At 55.7% G+C, this 21,769-nt stretch overlaps 2 protein-coding genes across 5 annotated transcripts; one reads left to right on the forward strand and one right to left on the reverse strand.

The window, feature by feature from the left end:
* Positions 1 to 1,592: 1,592 nt before the first annotated feature.
* Positions 1,593 to 9,450, forward strand: SLC39A13 (solute carrier family 39 member 13). 4 transcript variants are annotated; one of them, XM_036259863.1, is made up of 10 exons: positions 1,593 to 1,650; positions 3,214 to 3,522; positions 5,379 to 5,492; positions 5,776 to 5,900; positions 6,274 to 6,375; positions 6,486 to 6,575; positions 7,314 to 7,364; positions 7,677 to 7,820; positions 7,988 to 8,087; positions 8,210 to 9,450. In XM_036259863.1, exons 1-9 carry the CDS (start codon positions 1,593 to 1,595, stop codon positions 8,048 to 8,050), a joined length of 1,056 nt encoding a protein of 351 aa, XP_036115756.1. In that variant the 3' UTR covers positions 8,051 to 8,087; positions 8,210 to 9,450. The 4 variants fall into 4 exon arrangements, with proteins under 4 accessions (XP_036115756.1, XP_036115757.1, XP_036115754.1 ...); XM_036259861.1 differs by having other exon boundaries at positions 1,596 to 1,650; positions 7,677 to 7,809; XM_036259862.1 differs by lacking the exon at positions 1,593 to 1,650 and adding an exon at positions 1,765 to 1,813 and having other exon boundaries at positions 7,677 to 7,809.
* A 2,663-nt stretch (positions 9,451 to 12,113) lies between these two features.
* Positions 12,114 to 17,977, reverse strand: PSMC3 (proteasome 26S subunit, ATPase 3). The gene is made up of 13 exons (XM_036258840.1): positions 17,861 to 17,977; positions 17,689 to 17,766; positions 17,362 to 17,445; positions 16,682 to 16,807; positions 16,140 to 16,244; positions 15,962 to 16,024; positions 15,582 to 15,719; positions 14,982 to 15,125; positions 14,713 to 14,861; positions 13,727 to 13,823; positions 13,362 to 13,507; positions 12,473 to 12,554; positions 12,114 to 12,296 (listed from the first exon to the last, which is right to left on the reverse strand). Exons 2-13 carry the CDS (start codon positions 17,761 to 17,763, stop codon positions 12,186 to 12,188), a joined length of 1,320 nt encoding a protein of 439 aa, XP_036114733.1. The 5' UTR covers positions 17,764 to 17,766; positions 17,861 to 17,977; the 3' UTR covers positions 12,114 to 12,185.
* Positions 17,978 to 21,769: the final 3,792 nt, after the last annotated feature.

Here is a 21,769-nt window from a genome sequence, read left to right on the forward strand (position 1 = left end):
GTTATACCTGGAAGATCTAATTCACTGTTATTAACAGTCACACATTAGTCGGCCCACTATGTCTTTCCACTTGGCCCTCCCGCTCATTATCATCTTCTAGAGTCCCATCCCCACCCCCAATTCACTTGTTTTTTTAATCCATTAGGAAGTCTGAGTGTGGAAATTCCAGGCAAGGTGAGAATGCAGCAAATGGCGGTTCTGGCTGGGTCTTGCCCATCCTCAGACTGGTGGCCAGCAGCCCTCAGCCCCCAGAGGCAGGAATGCTGACTGCATAATTGTGAAGTAATTTGTATATTGTGAAGTGCTTTGCATATGATGGAGTGATTTGCATACGGGGGGGTGTGCATCTCAGAGATCCCAGAGCAGCATCCCTGAGTGTCTTCCTCCCCTTGCAAAGAAACCAACCCAGAACTTCCACTTCAGAACTCAGGGAGGGGCACCAGAGGGCATCCTGGCTGACCTATGGGCCTGGTGGGGTGAGGCAAACGGAGGTCTTTCAGAATAAAGCTGATCCCACCCGGAAGGAGCTGGGAGTCTGACACTGGAGTGTGAGGCGGTACAAGCATCAAGAGCCAAGGGTGCCTTCAGAGCTCCTAGAAGGGGAGAGCGACTTAGGACAGATGAAGGGAGCTATCATGGGAGGCAGATGAAGGTTAGTCTTGGAGAACCCCATCCTATCACAATCTCTGCCCAAGTAAGCACCCACGTGCCCCTTCCTGAACAGCCTATAGTCCTGGCTGATCCCAAAGAAGGATGCAAAGTGTAAACACCAAGCCAGACTCCCACACCAAGAAGTGAGAGGTGCTATCTATCACATGCTCTGGGTTCAGGGACACCCAGGCTTGAATCCTGGCTCTGCCATCTGTTCCACTGTTTCACCCTGGGCTAACAGTACCCATCTCGGTGGAGTAGAATGAGGATTCAGTAAGAATGCAAGCAGAGTGAATGGCACATAGTAGGTGTTTGGTAAATTGCAGTTATAATAATAATGCTATTGTTTGCTGCCCTAGTCTAAAAGGTCAGGCCAACTTCCTCTAAATAAGGGGAGCACAGAGCCCTTGCTCCCTCAGGTCTGGGGTTCAGAGCAGCAGTATCAAGGCACAATGCATTGGACCCCAAAGGGTTACAAGCTCTGGAGACAAAGGCCTGAGGTTCCCAGTGAAAAACCAAAGCATAAAAATAATTCGATGAGTAAGAATAAAATTCCCTCTTTAGAGGTTCCTGGGGGTAGGCCCCTCCCTGCGGCAGGCACTTCCCCTTTCCCTTGCTCATGGAGGAGCCAGGCCAGGCTGACTCAAAACTGGAGCGTCGCAGCCATCCTCCCACTCGAGACCGGGCCTGCCGAGAGGCTGCGAGCCTGGCAGTCGAGCGCGCCCCCGTGCGGCCGCGGGGGAGACTGCAGCCCGGGAGACGAAGCGGAGGCCACACCCGCAAGCCCAGCCGCCCAGCGGCTCGCGGTCCCTGCGGAGCCACCGCCGGCGCCCTGCCCAGCCTGGCTGAGCGCGGTACCAAGGTTCTCCCACTTCCGCCCGGCCCTCCTCGCCAGCCCCAGTCCGGCCCGAGCGGAAGTGCGCTGGCCAGCCGGATCCCCCATGGCCGCGAAACGGAAGCGCTCCCGGACAGCCACCCCACACAGCAGCGCGGCGCGCGGTGCGTCGGGTTCCGGACAGGTCCCGTGTGACGTGGCCGCGCGCTGGGGGCGGCTCCGGGCGGGGGGCCGGGCTGCGGGCCGGGCGGGGCAGGCCCGGGGCGGGGCGCCGCGCCGCAGCTGGATGGCCGGGGCCGCCCGGAGCGCTGCCGCCGCCGCTGCACGGTGAGTGACCACCCTGCCCGCGGGGCCCGCGCCCTGGGCCGGATGGAGCTAGCGGACCCCCGCCCCCCGCCCGGCTCGCCCTGGGCCGACCTGGGCCTCTCGCCCGGAGCCCGGTCTTCAACTTCCTTGGGCTCTTCTCTGTCGCCCACTCGTCGCCCCCCATCTCCCCGTGGCTCTCCCTCTCCTCGTCTGTCTCCCACTGTCTCCGGCTCTCTCTCGCTTTCTCCCTTCCCGCTGCTCTCTGACTCTCCGCACCCCCAGCCCCTCTCCCAGACCTCAGCTCTACGTGATCCCCTCATCTCTGCGTGACCCGCCTCGGCCTCCAAGCCCGACTTGGCCCTGTCCTGCTTTGGTCCCCAGTGGAGCCCAGCGGGTTTTATCAGGGTCTCCCGTTCAGGCCTGGAGACCCTGAGCGTGGGCATCTTTTCCACGACCAGAGGCGGCTGCTTTCCCTCCCTCCCACCTCTAGCAGCAGATGAGGAAACTGAGGCAGTGACACCTCCAGCTCAAGGTCACAGCCAGCATGAGGCAGGGCAGATCACATTTAAACCTCAATGCCCGAGTTTCCAGATTGAATTTCTCTCTTGGTTGACTCACATCCTTGCCTTGTGATCACCGGCTGGGTACATTCCTGCTGCCCAGTGTCTCGGGCCTCCCACCGCATAAGCAGGGCTGGCTGTGCTTCCTCCATCCAGGCACATTCACCTGCTTTGTCAAGCTCATCTTATGTGCACAACCGTGTGAGGGAGGCGAAACTTATCCTTTAGACAAGGGTACTGAGGCTCAGAGAGGGGGCTTCTGGGACTTGCCAGCAGTCAACTAGCTGTCAGTGCAGGGCACAAAGTTAATGGCAGCCCCGAGCATCTATGAGGCAGCTCCCCTTTCTCTTCAGTCCCACCCCCTGTCTGTCTCTGTGCCCCAGGGACATTGGGCTCATTTCCTGGGAAGAAGCTCTCATGGTCCTGTCCTAGCTCAGCTGCTTGGTTGCCCCACCTGCACCTCCTGATGTCACCCCATCAAGCTAGAGAGTGCAGCCACAGTCCCAGGGGTGTCCTCACCAGGGCACATCCTGGCGGCAAAGCCTCCCCTGGCAGCCAGAGACACCCGGCTGGGCTGGGCCTGCCGGTGGCTGAGGGGAACCCAGCCAGCGCCTCACCCTGTCATTAGGGAAAGTTTAGCCTCAGGCAGACATGCTGACACACAGTCTGAAGCCGGCTCAGAAGGAAAAAGTGTGTGGTCCTTGGGGTATGGAGGAGCCGAGCTCCTTTGCTCTGTGCACCCACCATTTGGATCCACAGAAGTCCTGGGCCAGGCAAGCAGGAGGGTTAAGATGCCATATTTCATAAGCAGGTGTTCAGCAAAGGGTGGCAGCTCATGTAAGTGGCCTTTGTGTTTTTCAGCACCTGGCATGCCTGGATGTCCCTGCTCTGGCTGTGGCATGGCGGGCCAAAGGCTCCTCTTCTTCATTGCTGTTTCCCTGGAGCTCCTGGGAGGGGCTGGGGGCTCCCAGCAGGCCCTCCGGAACCGGGGGGCTGCAGCCGCCTGTCGCCTAGACAACAAGGAAAGCGAGTCCTGGGGGGCCCTGCTAAGCGGGGAGAGGCTGGACACCTGGATCTGCTCCCTCCTGGGCTCACTCATGGTGGGACTCAGCGGGGTCTTCCCATTGCTGGTCATTCCCCTGGAGATGGGGGCCACACTGCGCTCAGAAGGTGGGTGACCCTCTTCTGGCACCCTGGGGCAGTCTGCAGTGTGGGAAACATGCTCCTCCACAGAGAGCTGGGTCTCACGTCCTGGGTTACAGTGTGTCAGGTGGAGGGTGAGGACAGAATACAGTTTCTCACTGTGGTCCTGTGAGACCAGGATACACCATGTTCATTTGTTCATTCATTTGTGCGTTTTTCTATTCTGAAAGAATAACAATCAGCAAACATTCACCAAGAAGGAGTATAGACAGTGATTAGAAATATGGATGTAAGCCTACCTGCTTTCAAAATCTTGGCTCTGCCACTTACCAACCTTAAAAATGGGATAACAATAGTATCTACCTCATAGATACTATTGTGACGATTAAATGAACTCACATCAGTAAAGTACTACCTGGTGCAGGGAAAAGGCTGTGTATTTGCGGGCCCTGTGCTTGGTGTGCAGATGCAGTGGCCAGCAAAGCACCGCCTCTCCCTTCAGTTTCTGCTCATCGTGCAAAAGAACTCAAACCAGAAGCCCCTGAGTCAGCCTTACCCAGGGACGAGCCTGGTCGTAGGCTTGCCTCTGGGGAGGGGGTCTGGGAGGTGGGGCACAGGCCTGGGTTGAGGCTTTTCCTTGGCTACCCTTTTGTATGGTGTGCACGGACTATCTACCTGCAAATGACAGGTAATGAAAAATCCTCAAGATCAGATGGGGAGCTGCTAAAAATACAGGTGCCTTGCACCCCTACGCAAGAGTATGACAGTAAGTCTGGACCATGGCCCCAGAAATCTTTGAAACGAGGGCCCAGGTGCTTGTGCTCCCCTGTTCATTCAGTCACCGGGCTGAGGGCTGCTGCCACAGCTACGAATGGAGCCCTCCTGGGGCCCTTCCTGGGGTCTTGCCTGTCCATCGGCTCAGTCCCTCTCATGGCATCCCTGCAGTCTGCAAGGTCAGTGTAGGGAGGGTTTGGATTATTAGCTCCATTTTACAAATGGGGCAGCACAAGCACAGAGAGGGTCTTTAACCAGCCTGAGGTCACACAGCCTAGAAGCAGCACCTTCCCCTGGGAGAGTTGCTACCCCACCCCCAAGCTGCCTCTGCCCTCTGGGCATCAGTTTCTTTCAAACCAAGGGTTTGGACATGGTCTCTTTCAGGCACTTCCAGCTCTGGATGCTGCATATCAGCAAAAGTCCCCAAATCTCTGTCACTTTGAGGGGAACCGTGGCTGAGAAAAGAAAATTCCCATTTAATGAGTACTAGCTATGTGTATTGTCACTGAATTCCCACAACATCCCTATCAGACAGGTACAATTATCCCATCTACAGAAGGGGAAACAGTCCCAGAAGCAGCCTGCCCAAGGGCACCACCAGCTGGTGGGTTGGAGAGCCGGGACCTTAACCATGAGGGAGTGGTGGTGTATTCCTGCTGAGCACTCAGCCCTCGATGGGCCTGGGGCGGGGGACCCAGGAAGGCAGCAGGCCATGTCCAGCCTTTTAGAGGCTTACATTCTGCCCTGGCTGGTTTGGCTCAGCGTTTAGAGCATCAGCCCATGGACCAAAGGGTCTCGGGTTCAATTACCGGTCAAGGGCATGTACCTGGGTTGCAAGTTCCATCCCGGCCCTGGTCGGGGTCTTGCAGGAAGCAACCAATCAATGTATCTCTCTCACATCGATGATTCTCTCTCTCTCCCTCCCTCCACTCTCTAAAAATCAATGGAAAAATATCCTGGGGTGAGGATTCCAACAAATTAAAATTAAATAGAGGCTTCCATTCTGGTTGAGACAACACGAATAACCTAGTAAGCTGGGTGGGTGGGGCAGAGGCCAGGAAAGGAGCCCTGGTGGGTCGGCCCCCAAACCCCGCATCTCTGCCTTGCAGCTGGGGCCCAGCGCCTGAAGTGGCTGCTCAGCTTTGCCCTGGGGGGACTGCTGGGCAATGTGTTTCTCCACCTGCTCCCCGAGGCCTGGGCCTACACGTGCAGCTCCAGCCTGAGTGAGTGAGGTCACAGGCTGGGGGCAGGAGGGTGGGAGTGGGTGGAAGCTGGTACCCATGCCCAGGGATGGCCTAGGCCCTTCCTGCTCTACCAGAATGGCTGGGAGAGGGGTTTTGGGTATCTGCAGGGAACTTGTCCTGGTCCCTGTGGGAGTCCGTGGGGTCCCACTGTCCCACCAGCCAGTCCTGGCCCCCTGCCCCTACCCTGGACTAGGTCCCATTCGAATCGGTCCCCCTTCTATGGCCCTGGCTTGGCCTGGCCTATCAGTGCTGCCGCCTGCAGGTGGTGAGAGGCAGAGTCTGCAGCAGCAACAACAACTGGGGCTGTGGGTCATTGCTGGCTTCCTGACCTTCCTGGCTTTGGAGAAGATGTTCCTGGACAGCAAGGAGCATGAGGGGGCCAACCAGGTGAGCCCCAAACCTTAGGACCTGGAAACCTCAGTCTGTTTTGTGGTGGTACCAGGGCCTGGAGTGTCAGGTTCTGAGTTGAACCCTGAAAAGAGGGTCTCTTGGGACCTCTGGGAGGCTGGACCAGCTTGTTTGGAGATCTGGGGAGTGACAGCATCAGCCCCTGCTGTGGCTTGTTCTCAGATGGGAACAATGTGGGACTGGACAGTCTGCTGAGTTGGGGGCACCTGGCTGACGGAGCAGCAGAGAAGTCTAGCCAGAGAAAAGGGGTGTACCTTGTCTCTGTTTCTCCATCTCTCACTCCCCTTCTGTGTCCACCCTGGCCAAGTAGGGGGCATCTAATGTCACCTCTCCCTCCTTCTCCTGGCCCTAGGCCCCCAGCAAAGACCCCGCTGCTGCCGCGCTCAATGGAGGCCGCTATCTGGCCCAGCCGGCTGCAGAGCCCGGCCTGAGCGCCGTGGTCCGGAGCATCAAAGTGAGTGGCCCTCTCAGGGCCCCCTCCTCCTGCAGCTGCCCAGCCCTGAGTGGCCAGCCCAGCTCAACCCTGCCTACCCGGTTCAGCCAGCTTTCTTTCCCCCCACCCAGGTCAGTGGCTATCTCAACCTGCTGGCCAACACTATAGACAACTTCACTCATGGGCTGGCTGTGGCTGCCAGCTTCCTCGTGAGCAAGAAGGTGAGCGCAGGCTGGGGCAGGTGGGGCCCGGCAGTCCCCGGGGGAATAATGGTGTTTGTGTTGACCAGTTGGCTCTACCTCCAAAATAGGTTTCCAGTCCATCACTTCTTGCTCCCTGCATCAGCAACACCTCATCTGAGCCCCAGTCCTCCCTGTCGCCCTCCTGGACACGGCCTTCTTTTGTCCCGAGCCGCTGGTCTATTCTTGCTGCGAACACTCCTTGTTGGGATCACATGCCTCTGCCAGGCTGCTTGGCCTCCGCCTGCTTGCTTCTAGATGCTTCTCTCCCAGCTTCCTCTGCCCTTGTCTGTCTACTTGTGAACACCCAAGCTCTTTCCTTCTTCATGGCCTCCACCTCACACTGTCCATCTTCCTGAACGTTCTTCCTCCCACTCTGAATGGCTGGCTCCTCGGCCGTTAGGCCTTTGCTGACCCCTCGTCTGATTAGGCCCCCATTACTCACACCCCATGGCACCCAGTTCTTGTCCTCCCCGCCCCCAGTAGCTGTCACAGTGTGTGATCACAGGGCTCTTTGTGTGGTTACTCAGTCTGGCCTCCCTCCTCCACACTGTGAGCTTCATGAGGGCAGCTTCCTTGTCTGCTGATTGGCTGCTGTATTTCTAGTCACCAAATGGTGGCCAGCCAGGGCACTCAGAGCAGAGTAAATATTGGTAGACTGAGTGGACGAGTGGGTGCCCTGGCCCTCAGCACAACCTCCACAGACTCCCCTTCCTGCAGATTGGGCTCCTGACCACCATGGCCATCCTTCTGCACGAGATCCCCCATGAGGTGAGTTCCAGAGGGTTGCATGGTCCGCTCTGGGGGCCTGGAGCTTGGGGGAGGGGTTGGGGTGAGACTGCTTTGCAGTGGAGGCTTGGGGGCTGGACTTTGGAGGCCTGGAGCTGCTCAGTCCTGTTGGGCTGCAGCCACCATCTCAGCTGTGCTCCAGCCTCCTTGGGCTTGGGGTCCCAACGAAGGGGGTGCAGGCTGAGGGGCCCAGCAGCAGGGCTGGTGCAGGGGGTTCAGTTTGCATGTCCATACCTGAGGCACTCAGGGTCTTGTCCTACTGGGCCCAGAGTGATTACCTGGACCTTCCCTCAGGTCAGCGACTTTGCCATCCTGCTCCGGGCCGGCTTTGACCGATGGAGCGCAGCCAAGCTGCAGCTCTCAACGGCACTGGGGGGCCTGCTGGGGGCCTGCTTCGCCATCTGTACACAGTCCCCCAAGGGAGTAGGTACGGGCGTGGTGAGTGGTGGCGGCAGGTGGCGGTCAGCAAAGGGGTCCCAGCCAAGGGCACACCTGCCCCACTCCTGGTGTGGAGACTGGGTTCTGCCCTTGGTCTACCCTGCGGGAGGGGTGAGGTACACCCAGCTCCATGGGCTCCCAGCCAGTCGGGCCTTCTCCCACTGCAGAGGAGACTGTGGCCTGGATCCTGCCTTTCACCTCTGGCGGCTTCCTCTACATCGCTCTGGTGAACGTGCTGCCCGACCTCCTGGAGGAAGATGACCCATGGTGAGTGACCCACTGGAGCTGCCACTCACGGGGCCCTTTGGGGGTCGAGGAAGAGGAACTTTCTGGCCTCTTCCCCTCCCCCTCACCAGTGCCCCCCTGAGCCCTGGCCCCTCTCCCCACAGGCACTCCCTGCAGCAAGTGCTTCTGCTCTGCGCAGGGATCGTGGTGATGGTGCTGTTCTCGCTCTTCGTGGAGTAACCATCCCTGACACCCTGTCCCCCCAGCAATAAGACTCGGATTTACTCTGTGACCTGTGTGAAGGCAGAGAGGGCGAGTGTCTGTGAGAGCCAGTGAGCTTCTGACCAGACAAAGGGATGGTATGTGTGTGTGCGTGTGTGGTGTGTGTATGTGCGCACAGAGGTGTGTGAGACCGACACTGTGATCCCTCCTGCGCTGGGCCCAGGGCCCATGCCCGTGCCCGCCCCCAGCCACACTGTGGTCCTCTCTCCTTGCCACCCTGTCATCTTGTACCTCCCAGAGAGAGTAGTGAGGGAACCAGCACTGGCCCCAGGCAGACGCCCCTCCCCACCATGACCCCAAGGGGAGTGAAGGGCAGCCCCAGGAGCCCCAGGCTGCAGGGAACTCCAGAGCTCTCCCACTGTGGCCTCATAGATGGGTCCCTGGCTGAGAGAATAAACCCCTCTGCTCATGTACCCAGCCCTGGGCAGCCTCCAGGCAGGCTGGGGTGACTTCCCTCTGCAGTATCCATGGTCCTGGCCCTTCCTTCGCCAGCTCTAAGGCCAAAGAGAGGAGAGGCAGGTGCTCTTGCAGCCCCAGCCCCACTCAGCACTGACAGTCCCACCCATCCCAGCACAGAAATGGGAGATGCTTTTTAAGACTTTTCCCTTGGGCTGCCCGCCCTGGGCCAGCTCCTGTCCCCAGTGAATGTTCCTTGGCAGCGCTAGCAGCTCTTGCCACCTCCAGCTGCCAAACAGCAGCCTGCAGGGCAGCCAGCAGCCCCGGGCCAGAGAGGCCTCCCGGTCCAGCTCAGGGATGCTCGAGCCAGCACAGGGGCCAGGCAGACATTCTGGGGACAGGAAGAGAGTGGGTCATGGCTGCCCCTCCCTGCTCGGGCCCCTGTTCCTGTCCCACTTCGAGGAGGGGTGGGGGGTGAGGGCTCCATGTTGTCAGCACTCAGGAATGCGCTCTGGGAGAATGCTGAAGCCATAATCCCCAGCTATTTCCCTTGGCTGATGCCCAGGTACTCAGCTGGCTCACTCCACAGCCAAGCCCAAGCCCAGCTGCTCAACCATGGACGTTCTCAGAAGTGGCCACCAAGGGGGTCTGAATGGTTTTACAGCAGTTTTGCTGATTCCGTTTGTATCTGTAAATACCTATTCTATATGTAAGATTCAAATAAATATTACACAAACTTGCTGCCTCTGTTCTGCACCCCGTTAGCCTCGGCTGAACGGGGCTTTCCTGGGCTCGTCTCCAGCCAGGCCAGCAGCTCCACAGCTCCTGCTGGCCGCCTGCTGGTCTCACCCCACCTTCCACCCCTGCAGTACTTGTCGAAACGGGACAGCACTTCGTTCCCCTGGCTTGTCTTGTTAGACTTCTGTGCCAATAAAACAAGCCCGGCACTGTGTAGCCCCCACACCCCCAGTGGAGGCGTCATTATATAGACCTACGAGCCAGTGGCTTTTTCCCAGCCTGCCCTGAGTAATTTAATCAAGGAAGAGAGCTTCATCCAAAGGCATCTCCAGGTTTAGTCTCCATGAAATTGTTATTTTTCATTGAAAAGAAAGAAAAAAATATGGGATCCTTATCCTAAACCACACATCCGCACTTCTGAATGTGCTGAGTGTAAGGACAGGATCAGGCACTGGGGGGCACTGCTCCCCCACAGTGCTATCAGGAGAAAGCAGAAGGGGAAGTGGAGTCCCACCCACTCTTGCCAAGCCAAGCAGAACCACCTCCAGTAGCCTATTGGCAGGAGCAGGTCCGCAGAGCATCACTAAGTCTGGTACAGGGGCTGTGAAGCCTTTTACTGCACCCCCAGCCGGGCTCCAAATCATTTTCAGCCAAAGGGATCTGCTGCGCCTGACGGACATACCCAGGATCTGGTGGGCCTGTGCCCAATCTGTCAGGGAAGGGACCCAGGCTCTGGCCAGCCCCCACCCCACCCCCTTGGCAGCACTGGGGCTTCTGTGTGCAGCCTCAGGTGGTACACACAGGCCTACTAGGGTGCCACGGACAGGTGAATGCCCCCACTGGTTAGAAGAGGGAACGGGATGCAGGAACAGGGCAGCCGAGCCAGGAGGGACAGAACCAGGAGCACTTCAGAGGTTAGGCCAGGCCTCAAGCAAGGCGGTGGAAAGTCAATGGGATGGCCAGAGCCATGTGGGCCGCATCAGGACACTGGAAGGAAGATGGAAGTGGTGGGACTACAGGAAAGGGGTTCAGAGCTGGTCAGGAGCCCAGATCCAGGAAGAGCCCAGGCCCAGTAAGTAGCCCACTGTAGGCAAGTCCCTTGGAGGAGGAGACAAGGGAAAAGGAGGGTGTACCGGCTTTTGCCAAGGGCAAGTGACAGCTGATGAGTTCTGAAGGGCTGTTACTCTGAAAGGCCATCAGGGGGACTTTCAAAGGATATGTATGGGACCAGGATCTTACTCAAGGTTGTTTTCAGCCAGAGGAAATAGGCCACGAGCTCATGGAAGCATGTGGAGAAACAGGAAACCCAGGGGCAGGAAACAAAGGAGTTTCAAAGGGAAAAGACCCAGAGCCTGGCTTTGCAAGGAAGCAAGGCCCAGGGCCAGAGCACCAAAATGTGAGAAGGGAAAGGCTGGCTCTGTTGAGGCCTTCAATCTAGAGCTTCACGCCACCTCGAAAGCTCGAGCGCCACGGGGAGGCCAGCGGCAGCACACGCTCCTCCCCTCCCCCCCAGGCCAGCGGCAGCACACGCTCCCCCCCCTCCGAAACCAGCGGCAGTACACGCTCCCCCCTCCTCCGAGGCCAGCGGCAGCACACGCTCCCCCCCCCTCCGAGGCCAGCAGCTGCACAGGCTCCCCCCCCCTCCGAGACCAGCGGCAGTACACGCTCCCCCCCTCCGAGACCAGCGGCAGCACACGCTCCCCCCCCTCCGAGGCCAGCGGCAGCACACGCTCCCCCCCCTCCGAGACCAGCGGCAGCACACGCTCCCCCCCCTCCGAGACCAGCGGCAGCACACGCTCCCCCCCCTCCGAGACCAGCGGCAGTACACGCTCCCCCCCTCCGAGACCAGCGGCAGCACACGCTCCCCCCCCTCCGAGACCAGCGGCAGCACACGCTCCCCCCCCCCTCCGAGACCAGCGGCCGCACACGCTCCCCCCCCCCTCCGAGGCCAGCGGCAGCACACGCTCCCCCCCCTCCGAGATCAGCGGCAGCACACGCTCCCCCCCCTCCGAGGCCGGCGGCAGTACACGCTCCCCCCCCTCCCCCTCCGAGGCCGGCGGCAGTACACGCTCCCCCTCCTCCGAGGCCGGCGGCAGCACCCGCTCCCCCCCCTCCGAGACCAGCGGCAGCACCCGCTCCCCCCCTCCGAGACCAGCGGCAGCACCCGCTCCCCCCCCTCCGAGGCCGGCGGCAGTACACGCTCCCCCCCCCTCCGAGGCCAGCGGCAGCACCCGCTCCCCCCCTCCGAGGCCGGCGGCAGTACACTCCCCCCCCTCCGAGGCCAGCGGCAGCACCCGCTCCCCCCCCCCAGGCCAGCGGCAGTACACTCCCCCCCCTCCGAGGCCAGCGGCAGCACCCGCTCCCCCCCCCCAGGCCAGCGGCAGTACACTCCCCCCCCTCCGAGGCCAGCGGCAGCACCCGCTCCCCCCCCCCCAGACCTGCGACAGCACCCGCTCCCCTCCCTCCGAGGCCAGCGGCAGCACACGCTCCCCCCCCCTCCGAGGCCAGCGGCAGCACACGCTCACCCTCGCCCTGACAACTGGATCAAGGCCCACAGCTGTCTTGAGTTTCCAGGCAGCAGCATAAGGGGAAGAGGTCTTATGCGAGCAACCCCACGCCTCCACTCAGAAGCCAGGGAACGTGACAGACAGGTGGCAGAGACCTGAAGCCATTTTTTATTACGAATTTTAACCAGGGAGAGCAGGGAATGTTGTGGTGGATCCCCTAGGCGTAGTACTGCAAGTTGGCTTTCTTCTTGGCCTGCACCTCCAGGATGCCTTCCATGTAGTCCTCATGGGTGAGCTCCGTGGCACCCCTGCGTAGTGCGATCATGCCCTGCACCCAGGACACACAAGCTTTAGGGGTGCCTCCCCGCACCCCTGGCCTGGCTCCCAGGGGTCATAGCCTGGTCAGCCTCAACCCTCAGCAGTCTCCACTGGCCAAATAACCCCTGCCCTGTCCAGAGAAGGGGGCAAGAAGCACCCACTCACCCACCTCACCCCACCACTCACCGCCTCCACACACACAGCCTTGCACTGGGCCCCATTGAAGTCGTCGGTGCAGCGGGCCAGCTCCTCATAGTTCACATCAGGACTGTGAGAGGACAGATGCCAAGGGCTCAGTTACTTACAGGGCTGGGGCAGGGGAACAGATGCCAACTCGCCCTGTGCCTCTTTCTCTTTGTGGTACAAGCGGGGGCCAGGCGGGGGGTGGAGGGTGGGACGACAGTCAAAGCAGGTCAGACCAGGTGATTCTGTTTCTCCAGCTCGAGCCTTCTAGAAATCTGTAGCTGAGGGCCCAGGGACTGACTCAGGCTGAGGCAGGGGAGCAGGAGGGTGTGTAGACAGGATGGCCATCTGCCCCTCCTGAGGAACGCAGGCCCAGCGTCCGCATGCTGCCGCCACCAGTGATCTCACGTGCCAAGCACTGTGCTTGATGTTGCCATAACCCCATAAGGCCAGTGCCACGTCCCCAAGTCCCAGATAAGAAAGCTGAGGCTTAAAGAGGTTATGCCACCTGCTGAAGGTCACGGAGACCTGAACCCCGGTCCATCTGGCCCCTTGCTGGATCCCCCTGGACCATGTTGGGCTGTGCCCATCTGCTGAGGTCAGGGAGGCCGGGAAACTGAGGGCCTCTGGCCAGCAGACCTTCCAGGGAAGGAGAAAGGGGTGGAGGGTGGATTCTAAGGAGCACAGCAGGCAAAATTAGGGTCTTGGCCCCAGCAAGACTACTCACACACGTGGGGAGAAAGAGAGGTTGCAGAGAACAGTGCTGTGTGTGAACGGGCTGTGGAAAGGAAGGCTGGGCGGAGGCCTGGGGAAGCTCAGCACAGAGGAGAACCAGATCGCTCTGCTGCTGCCCCGCAGGGCTCAGCACCCTGCCCGTGGTGTCCTTGCTCACCTGACGTTCATCTTTCGAGAGTGGATCTGCATGATTCTGGCCCGGGCCTCTTCATTGGGCATCGGGAACTCAATCTTTCGGTCCAGGCGGCCGGAGCGGAGCAGGGCGGGGTCCAGGATGTCCACCCTGTTGGTGGCTGCGATTACCTGAGCAAGGGAAGCAGCAGCAACTTGAATTCAGGAGAAAGGAGTTCAGACAGGCAACTGCCATGGCCATGACAGGCAGAAAGACAGCCCAGGGTCCAGGTGAAACAGCAGGGGATGTTGAAGACAGACCCCAATTCCTACTGTAGCTGCAATAGCAAGGTGACCGAGAAGGTACACTGACCTCTAAGCCCCATGTACTTCATCTTTAACAGTGCTCACCTTTACTTGGGTGTTGGGCTGGAACCCATCCAGCTGGTTCAGAAGCTCCAGCATTGTCCTCTGCACCTCCCGGTCCCCGGCTTTCTCACTGTCAAAGCTGAGGCCCACAGGAGGCCCAAGACACTGGTGAGGACACAGCTTGGGCAGAGCCCTTCCCTTCTTCTCCACACACCAGAAACCTCACTCAACTTGAGGTCCCCAGCCCAGGGACTAGCACAGAAAAGGTGTAACTCTTGATTGCAATATTCAGAGTCTGGAGAGGCTGCTGGGAGCATGTGCTGAGCTGAGGATAAAACATGAGCAAAACCACCCACCGCCTGAGCTAGCGCCCCAATGAACGTGCCATTGCAAACTGAGCTAAGCTTAGAAATACAGGGATCCAGCCCAGATTTGGAGCGTAAGGGGAACCTAGGCAGGTATCCCTGAGGAAGTGCCCCTCAGCTGAGATCTGAAGGCTGAAAACACATTAGCTGGGCAATCAATCTCTGGAAGAGAAGGGAAAAGGGAAAAGCACATTCCAGAGAGAAAACAGCAGGTACAAAACCTCTCCCACTCCCACTACAGAGCCAGAAGTGGGCCTGCAACCAAGGGGGCGCTGTGGAGAGTCTAGAGGGAGGGGGAGGCGGGGGAAGGATCAGCAGGAGGCCAGAGGGGAGCAGGAACAGCCACAGGGGCCTTGCACGCCATGGCAAGCCCAAGCATTTACCCCAACGAGCACTGAGGGAGGCCCAGGAAGGGTTTTAAGTAGGATCCATTTGTGTGAGGGATTGTGGGTGTGTGTGAGGGACGTGACCAGGTTCTGGAAGGAACATGCGGCCAGACGTGAGGATGGATGGTCATGGGAAAAGATAAGCAGGGAGACTAGTTAGAAGAGAGTTTAGGAAGTAGAACACAAAAGTAGAGTTGCCATTGCCCCAGAAAAGGAGACAGGGTGAAATGGTAGGAATTTAGAACAATCTCCTTGATGGCACCCAGCATCCTCTTACCGCTTAGTGCCGATGGCATCCAGCTCATCAATGAAGATGATGGACGGAGCTTTCTCCTTGGCCAGGGCAAAGGCATCCCGGACCAGCTTGGCACCATCCCCGATGAACATCTGTACCAGCTGGGGGCCAGCCAGCTTCAGGAAGGTGGCCTGGGTGGGGTAGGAATGGGGATTGATGGAATCAGGCCAAAGGCACCATGAGAGGTCCTCCCTTTGGGCCCGTAATGTTCAGCCCACCCACTTCCTCTTCATCCTCCCCAAAGCACTCACCTTGGTCTGTGCAGCACAGGCCCGGGCCAGCAGGGTCTTCCCCGTACCTGGGGGCCCATACATCAGCACCCCCTTTGGAGGTTGGATCCCCAAGTTCTCAAACTTCTCCTTGTGGTTCATTGGCAGAACAATGGCCTCTACCAGCTGCCAGAAAGAAGTCCAGGGTAAGGAGAGTGAAGCCCGGAGGGCTCCTACAGCCCAACTTTTAATGATTTCAACCCCAATCGGTAACCCTCCTACTCTAGTTTAGGGACACTGCCCTCTCCTTCATAGAGGAATACTGCCCTCTATGAAGAGAATGCAGAATGCTCACATCCACCAAGGCTTACTATGGTCTCTCCAGAACAGCCGGATATGGCGGAAACACACTGAGCCTGAGTTCCAGTCCTGGCTCTGGCCTTAACTTTCTATGACCCTAAGCAAGTCATTCAATCTCTCTGGATCTCAGTCTCTCGAGCTGTCAAGATGGCATCCTTCTTGCCTCCCTAGAGGCACATGCTATGAGGATAAGAGGCACATTAGGGGGGAGGGCCTTGGTCAGTGAAGCAGAGAAACACAAAAGGCTGGCAAGGCAGCTAGTGGCTGCCACACCTCCCTCACCTCCTGAATCTGCTTGTCCAAGCCCCCGATGTCACTGTATTGTTCTGTGGGCCTCTCGTCCACTTCCATGGCCTTCACCCGTGAGTCGTACTCTGTAGGCAGAGTCTCCAGGATCAGATAGGAGTCTTTGTTCACACCCTGGGGACACAGCACAAAGGCTTCAGATTTTTCCCAGTTCAAGGCCTAACTAATTAGCTGGATGACAGGTGCCTGCAGAGTGAAAACTGGGCAACACAAGAGTCAAAGAACAGGAAGACAGGATCTGACTCTTCGGGCTGCTCTGCTGAGATTCAGGGCCAGCAGTGACCTGGGCCTGGGGCAGGGCTCAGATGGTCAGTGGGAGAAACTTCACTCTGCCTGGGCTCAGGGACACCACTCACCACCAAGTCTCCGGGCTTCAGTTTTTCAGCATCCACCAACCCAATCACAGGCAGGAAGTATGTCTGCAGGAAAAATTCCGGAAGCAGCCTCAGTTACTGCCCTCAGTAACGCTCCCTAGTCCTCTCCCACACCCACCCCTCACCCTCCTCAGTTCTCCTACTGTTGAGCCAGCCTCACCTGCCGTGTGGAGGTTTTGATCACTGCACACTTGCCCTTCCTCTGGGAGTCCAGGTCAATATTGGCACCATCCTCCTCTTGGTCATTGGGATCAACATCCAAAAGCTGGAAAGGGAAAAGGCTTAGATGAAGAGGCCCTGCTCAGCCCACTGAATTCCCCAGAGCCAGGTGCTTCCTGGGCTAAAATATTCCCAACACTTGCAGGTCTTACTATCCCTACCTCCCTCCTCAGACTAGCTCGGAGCTTGGTAAGTAAAGCTGATAATCCATGGAATTGATAAGATCTCTGTTTAGGTGATGCTTCTCTGCACAGAGCTTATCTACCCCCCAGGAAAAATAACCAATAGAGGAGAAGACATGTGAGGCTTTTCTGGCCCTATATATCCCCCTGGAAGCACCCATTAGGAAAGGGGACCCTTGGAGGTGTACCTCAACATGCAATTTGAGCCTCAAAAATTTCACCCACTCTTTCCCCAATGGCCCATCACAGGCTGTCTCCAAGCCCCACTAACCCCTCTCTTCCCCTCCACATACACACACACCTCGATGACGTTGGAGACAAGGTACGGCAGGGTCTTGTTCACTTTGATTTTCTCACTGTTCTCTTTGATCTTGTCCTTCATGGCTTGGAGTTCATGGGTAACTCGTAACACTTCACTCTTCATAATCTGGGATGAAAACCAGTGGAAGCAATGTTGAGCCTAGACTCAATTTATTCCAGGGCCTTGTATCCAGGCTGCCCAGGGGACCCTCCCGCATCGGCTTACACAGCTCTTAAGTGCTCTGAATGCTGAGCCTGACTATGTCCACATCCCGCAGAGGTCAAAACAGGAGGCCAGTCTGGCGACCTCCTGGTGAAGTAGTTGTAGTAGAGAGAAAAGAGCAGGACTTCAGGTCAAACAAATAGAGATTTTAGGTTCCACCTTTTATTAAGGGATGGGTGGTTCAAAATAAAAACCTCCTGAGCCTCAGTTTCCTCATCTGTAAAATGAAGATTTCCTAAAAGAAGGATTTTCAAGAGGAATACTTAAAGACCTCCTTGGGATAGGCAGTCTGTTGATTCCTGCTCTCAAGCCTGGTCTCCCAACACTCTTGTCTCTCTTCTGGTTCCTCTTAAGGCTTAGTTTTCTTTTCTCTTTTCTGGTCTAAGGAGGAAACCACGGTCCCCATGCCTCCCCTAGGCAGGCAGCTGGGATCACTCGGGTCTACCCTGCACGCCCACCTTGATTTCACTGTCCAGCAGCCGTGTGCGTTGGATAATCTCTTCTGTGGACATCTTGAGCACCTCCTCCCCGATTCCATCTTGCTGTTAGAAAAAAAATTTTTTTTAAACTAAGGGCAGGAAACTGCTTTCTCCAAATCCACTCACAGCCTCAGTGTCCCCATCCATAAGACTAGAATGAAGGAGTTGGGATCCTTGCCCGCATCCCAAGCGGCCCCGATCTCGGGCCCGGGCCAGACCTGGACCCCTAGGCACCTCCTCCCCTCCCGCCAAGGTGGTCCCTCCGCCGACTCGGCTCTAGGACCCCCCAGCTCTCCCAGTGCACACCTCAGCCTCATCCCACACAGTCGCCATCTTCTCCTGCCGAGTCACTGGACTCTCAAGTTTCGGCAGCAGATTCATTTCCTGGAGGAAAAAAATCGAAGCTGGGACTGGGCAGGAGCCCTGGCAGAAAATTAGTGCTATCTTTCTTAACACCAGCCCCTGCCTAGTAGCAAACCTCTTTCTTCAAGTCTCGACTCCTGGCGATTTAGCTGTGGCCGCTTTGTCACAGCGAATCTGCTTCTCCGATTCAAAAGACGACGCGCGGGTCACAGGACGCACCCCGGATCTCCCGAGACGTTCCCGCCCTCGTCCTATTTATGCTGTTATATTGGCCAGCGCGCGCAGTGGGCGGGGCCTGGATGTAGAACCGGAAGAGGAGGGAGAAAGGACGAGAGCCGCAAAGGCCCTTGGGAAACGTAGTCTTAGCTTGGCCCATAACTGAAAGGACGCTTTGGAGAGTGATTACCAGTTAGGAATTAGGGGATTCGCACAACGGCCCTGCCTCCCAAATCATAAACAACATACTTCAGCCGTGTGCAAAGGGGGAAAAAAATGGCACGACAGCTCAGGCAGCATTTTTATAATTACTATGAATTAAAGTATAAGCTGGCCACCCAGCGTTACCTGAGAGAATCCTTAATCAGTTTTATAGATGACTGCCGCGACTAACTTCGGAACAGGCGCCATGTAACTGCCCATGTGGGAAGAGCTCAAATGGCAACCAACCACTACAATAAAAATAAAAAATTAGCCCTGGCCGGTTTGGCTCAGCAGTTAGACTATCCGCCTGCAGACCAATGAGTCGCTAGTAGGGTTCGGGTCAAGGGTCAAGGGCACGTACCTCCTGGCGGTTGGTCAGGGCCCTGGTGGGGTCATGTGGGAGACAACCAGTGATGTGTCCCTCTCACATGGATGTTTCTCTCTCTCTCTCTCTCTCTCTCTCTCTCTCTCTCTCTCTCTCTCTCTCCCACACACATACATACTCTATCTGAAGATAGGTGGAAAAGTATCCTCCGGTTAGGATTAAATAAAAATAAAAATAGAAATAAAAAATTAAACATCCTATCTGTAATCGTTTCTTTTCATCTCATTGAGTAAGATAAATTCTCTTTGGATTAAATGAGACTCATTTGTTGCACCTATGTCCTCTGCTCTGGAGGCTCTCTGCTTATCACTCCCATGTGAGGCCCAGGGCCCCCCTAAAATGAACTTTGTGCAAGCCATGAAGTTTATGTATTTTTAAAATTTTTTTTCTTTATTGATTTCAGAGAGAGAGGGAACATGAGAGGACCGGGAATCGAACCGGAGACCTCCTGCTGCCTGGGTCGATGCTCAACCACTGAGCCACACCAGCCGGACCATGAAGGTTATATTTTAAGTCAAACCATCACAGATACTCCCTAAATTTAGTGAAAATATGCCAGGTGTTTTTCTTGGAATGCAGTTGAAGGCATTTCATTTGCAGCTGTTTGCTTAGGCTGACAAAGTACCCCCACAGGTAACAGTATATATTCCACCCTCTCAACAGCCCTCCCATGTGGACAGCTTGAATTATTATTCTCAGTGCTAGATAAGGAGGTGGAGGATCATTGAAGTTAAGTGACTTCTCCAAGGTTGTTCAGTGAGTCAGTGTCAGCACTGGGGCAGCTGACTCCAAATTCACACTTTTCAAAGTTGCCTGATAGGAGTCAAGAAGCCCAGTTGGGGAAGGAGCTCTCCTGTCTGTTCTGGTCTCACCACACACGAGCCAGTGGATCCTGTTCTGGCTCCTACATTTGGAAATCTCAACAAATAGGAATATGTTTGCAAAGCCTCCAGCCTGGGCCTGTGATAGGTGGTGGTAGTCTTTCCTTGACCAAACTTTCGACAGGCTCCTCTGAGCCCCTTTCCCACTAGGTCTGGTCCCTGGGTGCTGTTCTCAGTCTGCCTAGCTCAGTTTTACCAAGCATCCAACTCAATTTATGGAGACCCCCCCCTCCTTGAAATCTAATCAGGTTCCTCATCCCCCGTCTTTGATATATAAATCCTTGGCCTGCCTTGAGCAAAAATCCTGAGGCTAGTTTAGCAAGAATCCCCCTACCCTGATGTCTCCTCTTAGTAATTTTTGTTTCTTTCTTTTTTTTAAATCCTCATCAGAGGACATTTTTGCATTTATCTTCAGGTAGAGCAGGAGGGAGAGAGGGGGAAGAGAGAGAGAGAAACATCAATGTGAGAGAGGCACATCGACTGCTCGCCACCCATACAACCCCAACTGGGGCTGGGGACAAACTGCAACCAAGGCACGTGCCCTTAGCGGGAACCGAACCCGGGACTCTCCAATCCATGGGCCTTCGCTCCAACCGCTGAGCCAAACTGGCCAGGTCTCCTCTTAGTAATTTTTCACCCACTGATCTCCTCACTGTTTGTTGGCTATAAATCCCAGCTGTCTTTGCTGTATTGGGAATTGAGTTCAGTTCTGTACTGAATTCTCTGTCCCCTGTTGCAATTGACATTTTTCACAACCTCTATGCCTTATCACACTGGTTCAAACTAGGATCATGTCTCACCCAGATTACTGCAGGAACCTCTTCATTAGTCTGCCTGCTTCTACCCTAACAATCCTATGATTGTCAGTTCTGTGAGTAAATTTGACGGGGCTATGGAGTGCCCATTTGGTCAAACATTGTTCTGGGTGTTTTTCTATGGGGGTATTTTAGATGAGATTAACATTTAAATCAAGTCAGTAGACTGAGTAAAGCAGATTGCCCTCCCTAACATAGATGGGCCTCGTGCAATCAGTTGAAGGCCTGGGTAGAGCAAAAAGGCTGATCCTCCCCTAAGTAAGAGGAAACTCCTCCTGTCTGACTGCCTTGATCTGAGACATCAGACTTTCTTGCCTTCAAACTCAAATGGAAACATCATCTCTTTTTGGTTGTTGAGCCTGCTAGCTTTCAGACTGGAACTATACCTTCATGGTCTCAGGCCTTCTGGCTCGGAGTGGAACTAAACCATCAGTATTCCTTGGTTGCCAGCTGACCAATTCACCCTGCAGATCTTTGAACTTGCCCACCTGCAAAAACGGGTGAGCCAATTCTTTACAATAATTTTGTTTACATATCTATAGCTATAGCTATAGCTATACATATCTCCTAATGGTTCTGTTCCTCTGGAGAATGCTGACTAACATAATTCCTAAAGTTTGTTACTTTGAAAAATGTTAAATACATAAAAAAATTGAAACACTAGACAATGAATACTTGTTCACCTTTCATCTAGACTCACCAATTGATCACATTTTTGCACTTTTGCTCTGTGTTGGAGTGTTTTCCTGAACCATTTCAAAATAAATTGCAGACATCATGACATTTCACCTCTAAATATTTCAGTCTTTTTAAAATTAAGACATTCTGACATGTAACTACAATACAGTATAGTGTAATACATAGTCATACCTAAGGAATTTAATATTGATACAATAATATCTAATATACAGTCCATATTAAAATGTCTTCAATTATCCTGAAAACATCTTTTATAGCCTTAAAATAATTTCAATATCAAATCAAGGATCACATAACATTCAGTTGTCATATCTCTTTAGCCTCCTTTACTCTAGAACAGCCCTTTTCTGGTCTTTCATGACATTGACATTTTTGAGGCATCCACACCAGCTGTCTGGTGTAGTCAGTTCTCAGCACAGCAACCAAAGGAATTCTTTTAAAACCTAATCAGATCATGCCACTCCTCTACTCAAAACCCCACAGCAGCTGCACATCTCATTCAGAATAAGAGTCCTTGCAACGACCCATGGGTCCTCGGTATTGTCACTCTCCCACAATTTCCTCTAGGACCTTGACACCACCTCCCTTCCACGCTGCTCACAGTTACAGGTCTCCTGGCTGTTCCAGGACCAGGCCAGGCCAGCTCCTGTCTAGGTCTCTGTTCCCTTTTCCTGGAAAGCTCTCCAGGATATTTGCTTGGTTCACCCCCTCACCTCCTTCAAGTCTTGGCTCAAATACCTCCTTTTCATCCAGGCTCCCCCTTACCACCTCTTAATGCTGCAGCCCCAGCCCTTCCCCACACTCCTCATTCCCTTACTATGCTC

The sequence above is a fragment of the Molossus molossus genome, unplaced genomic scaffold (genome assembly GCF_014108415.1).
Source record: "Molossus molossus isolate mMolMol1 unplaced genomic scaffold, mMolMol1.p scaffold_m16_p_13, whole genome shotgun sequence".
In the NCBI taxonomy this organism is placed as follows: domain Eukaryota; kingdom Metazoa; phylum Chordata; class Mammalia; order Chiroptera; family Molossidae; genus Molossus; species Molossus molossus.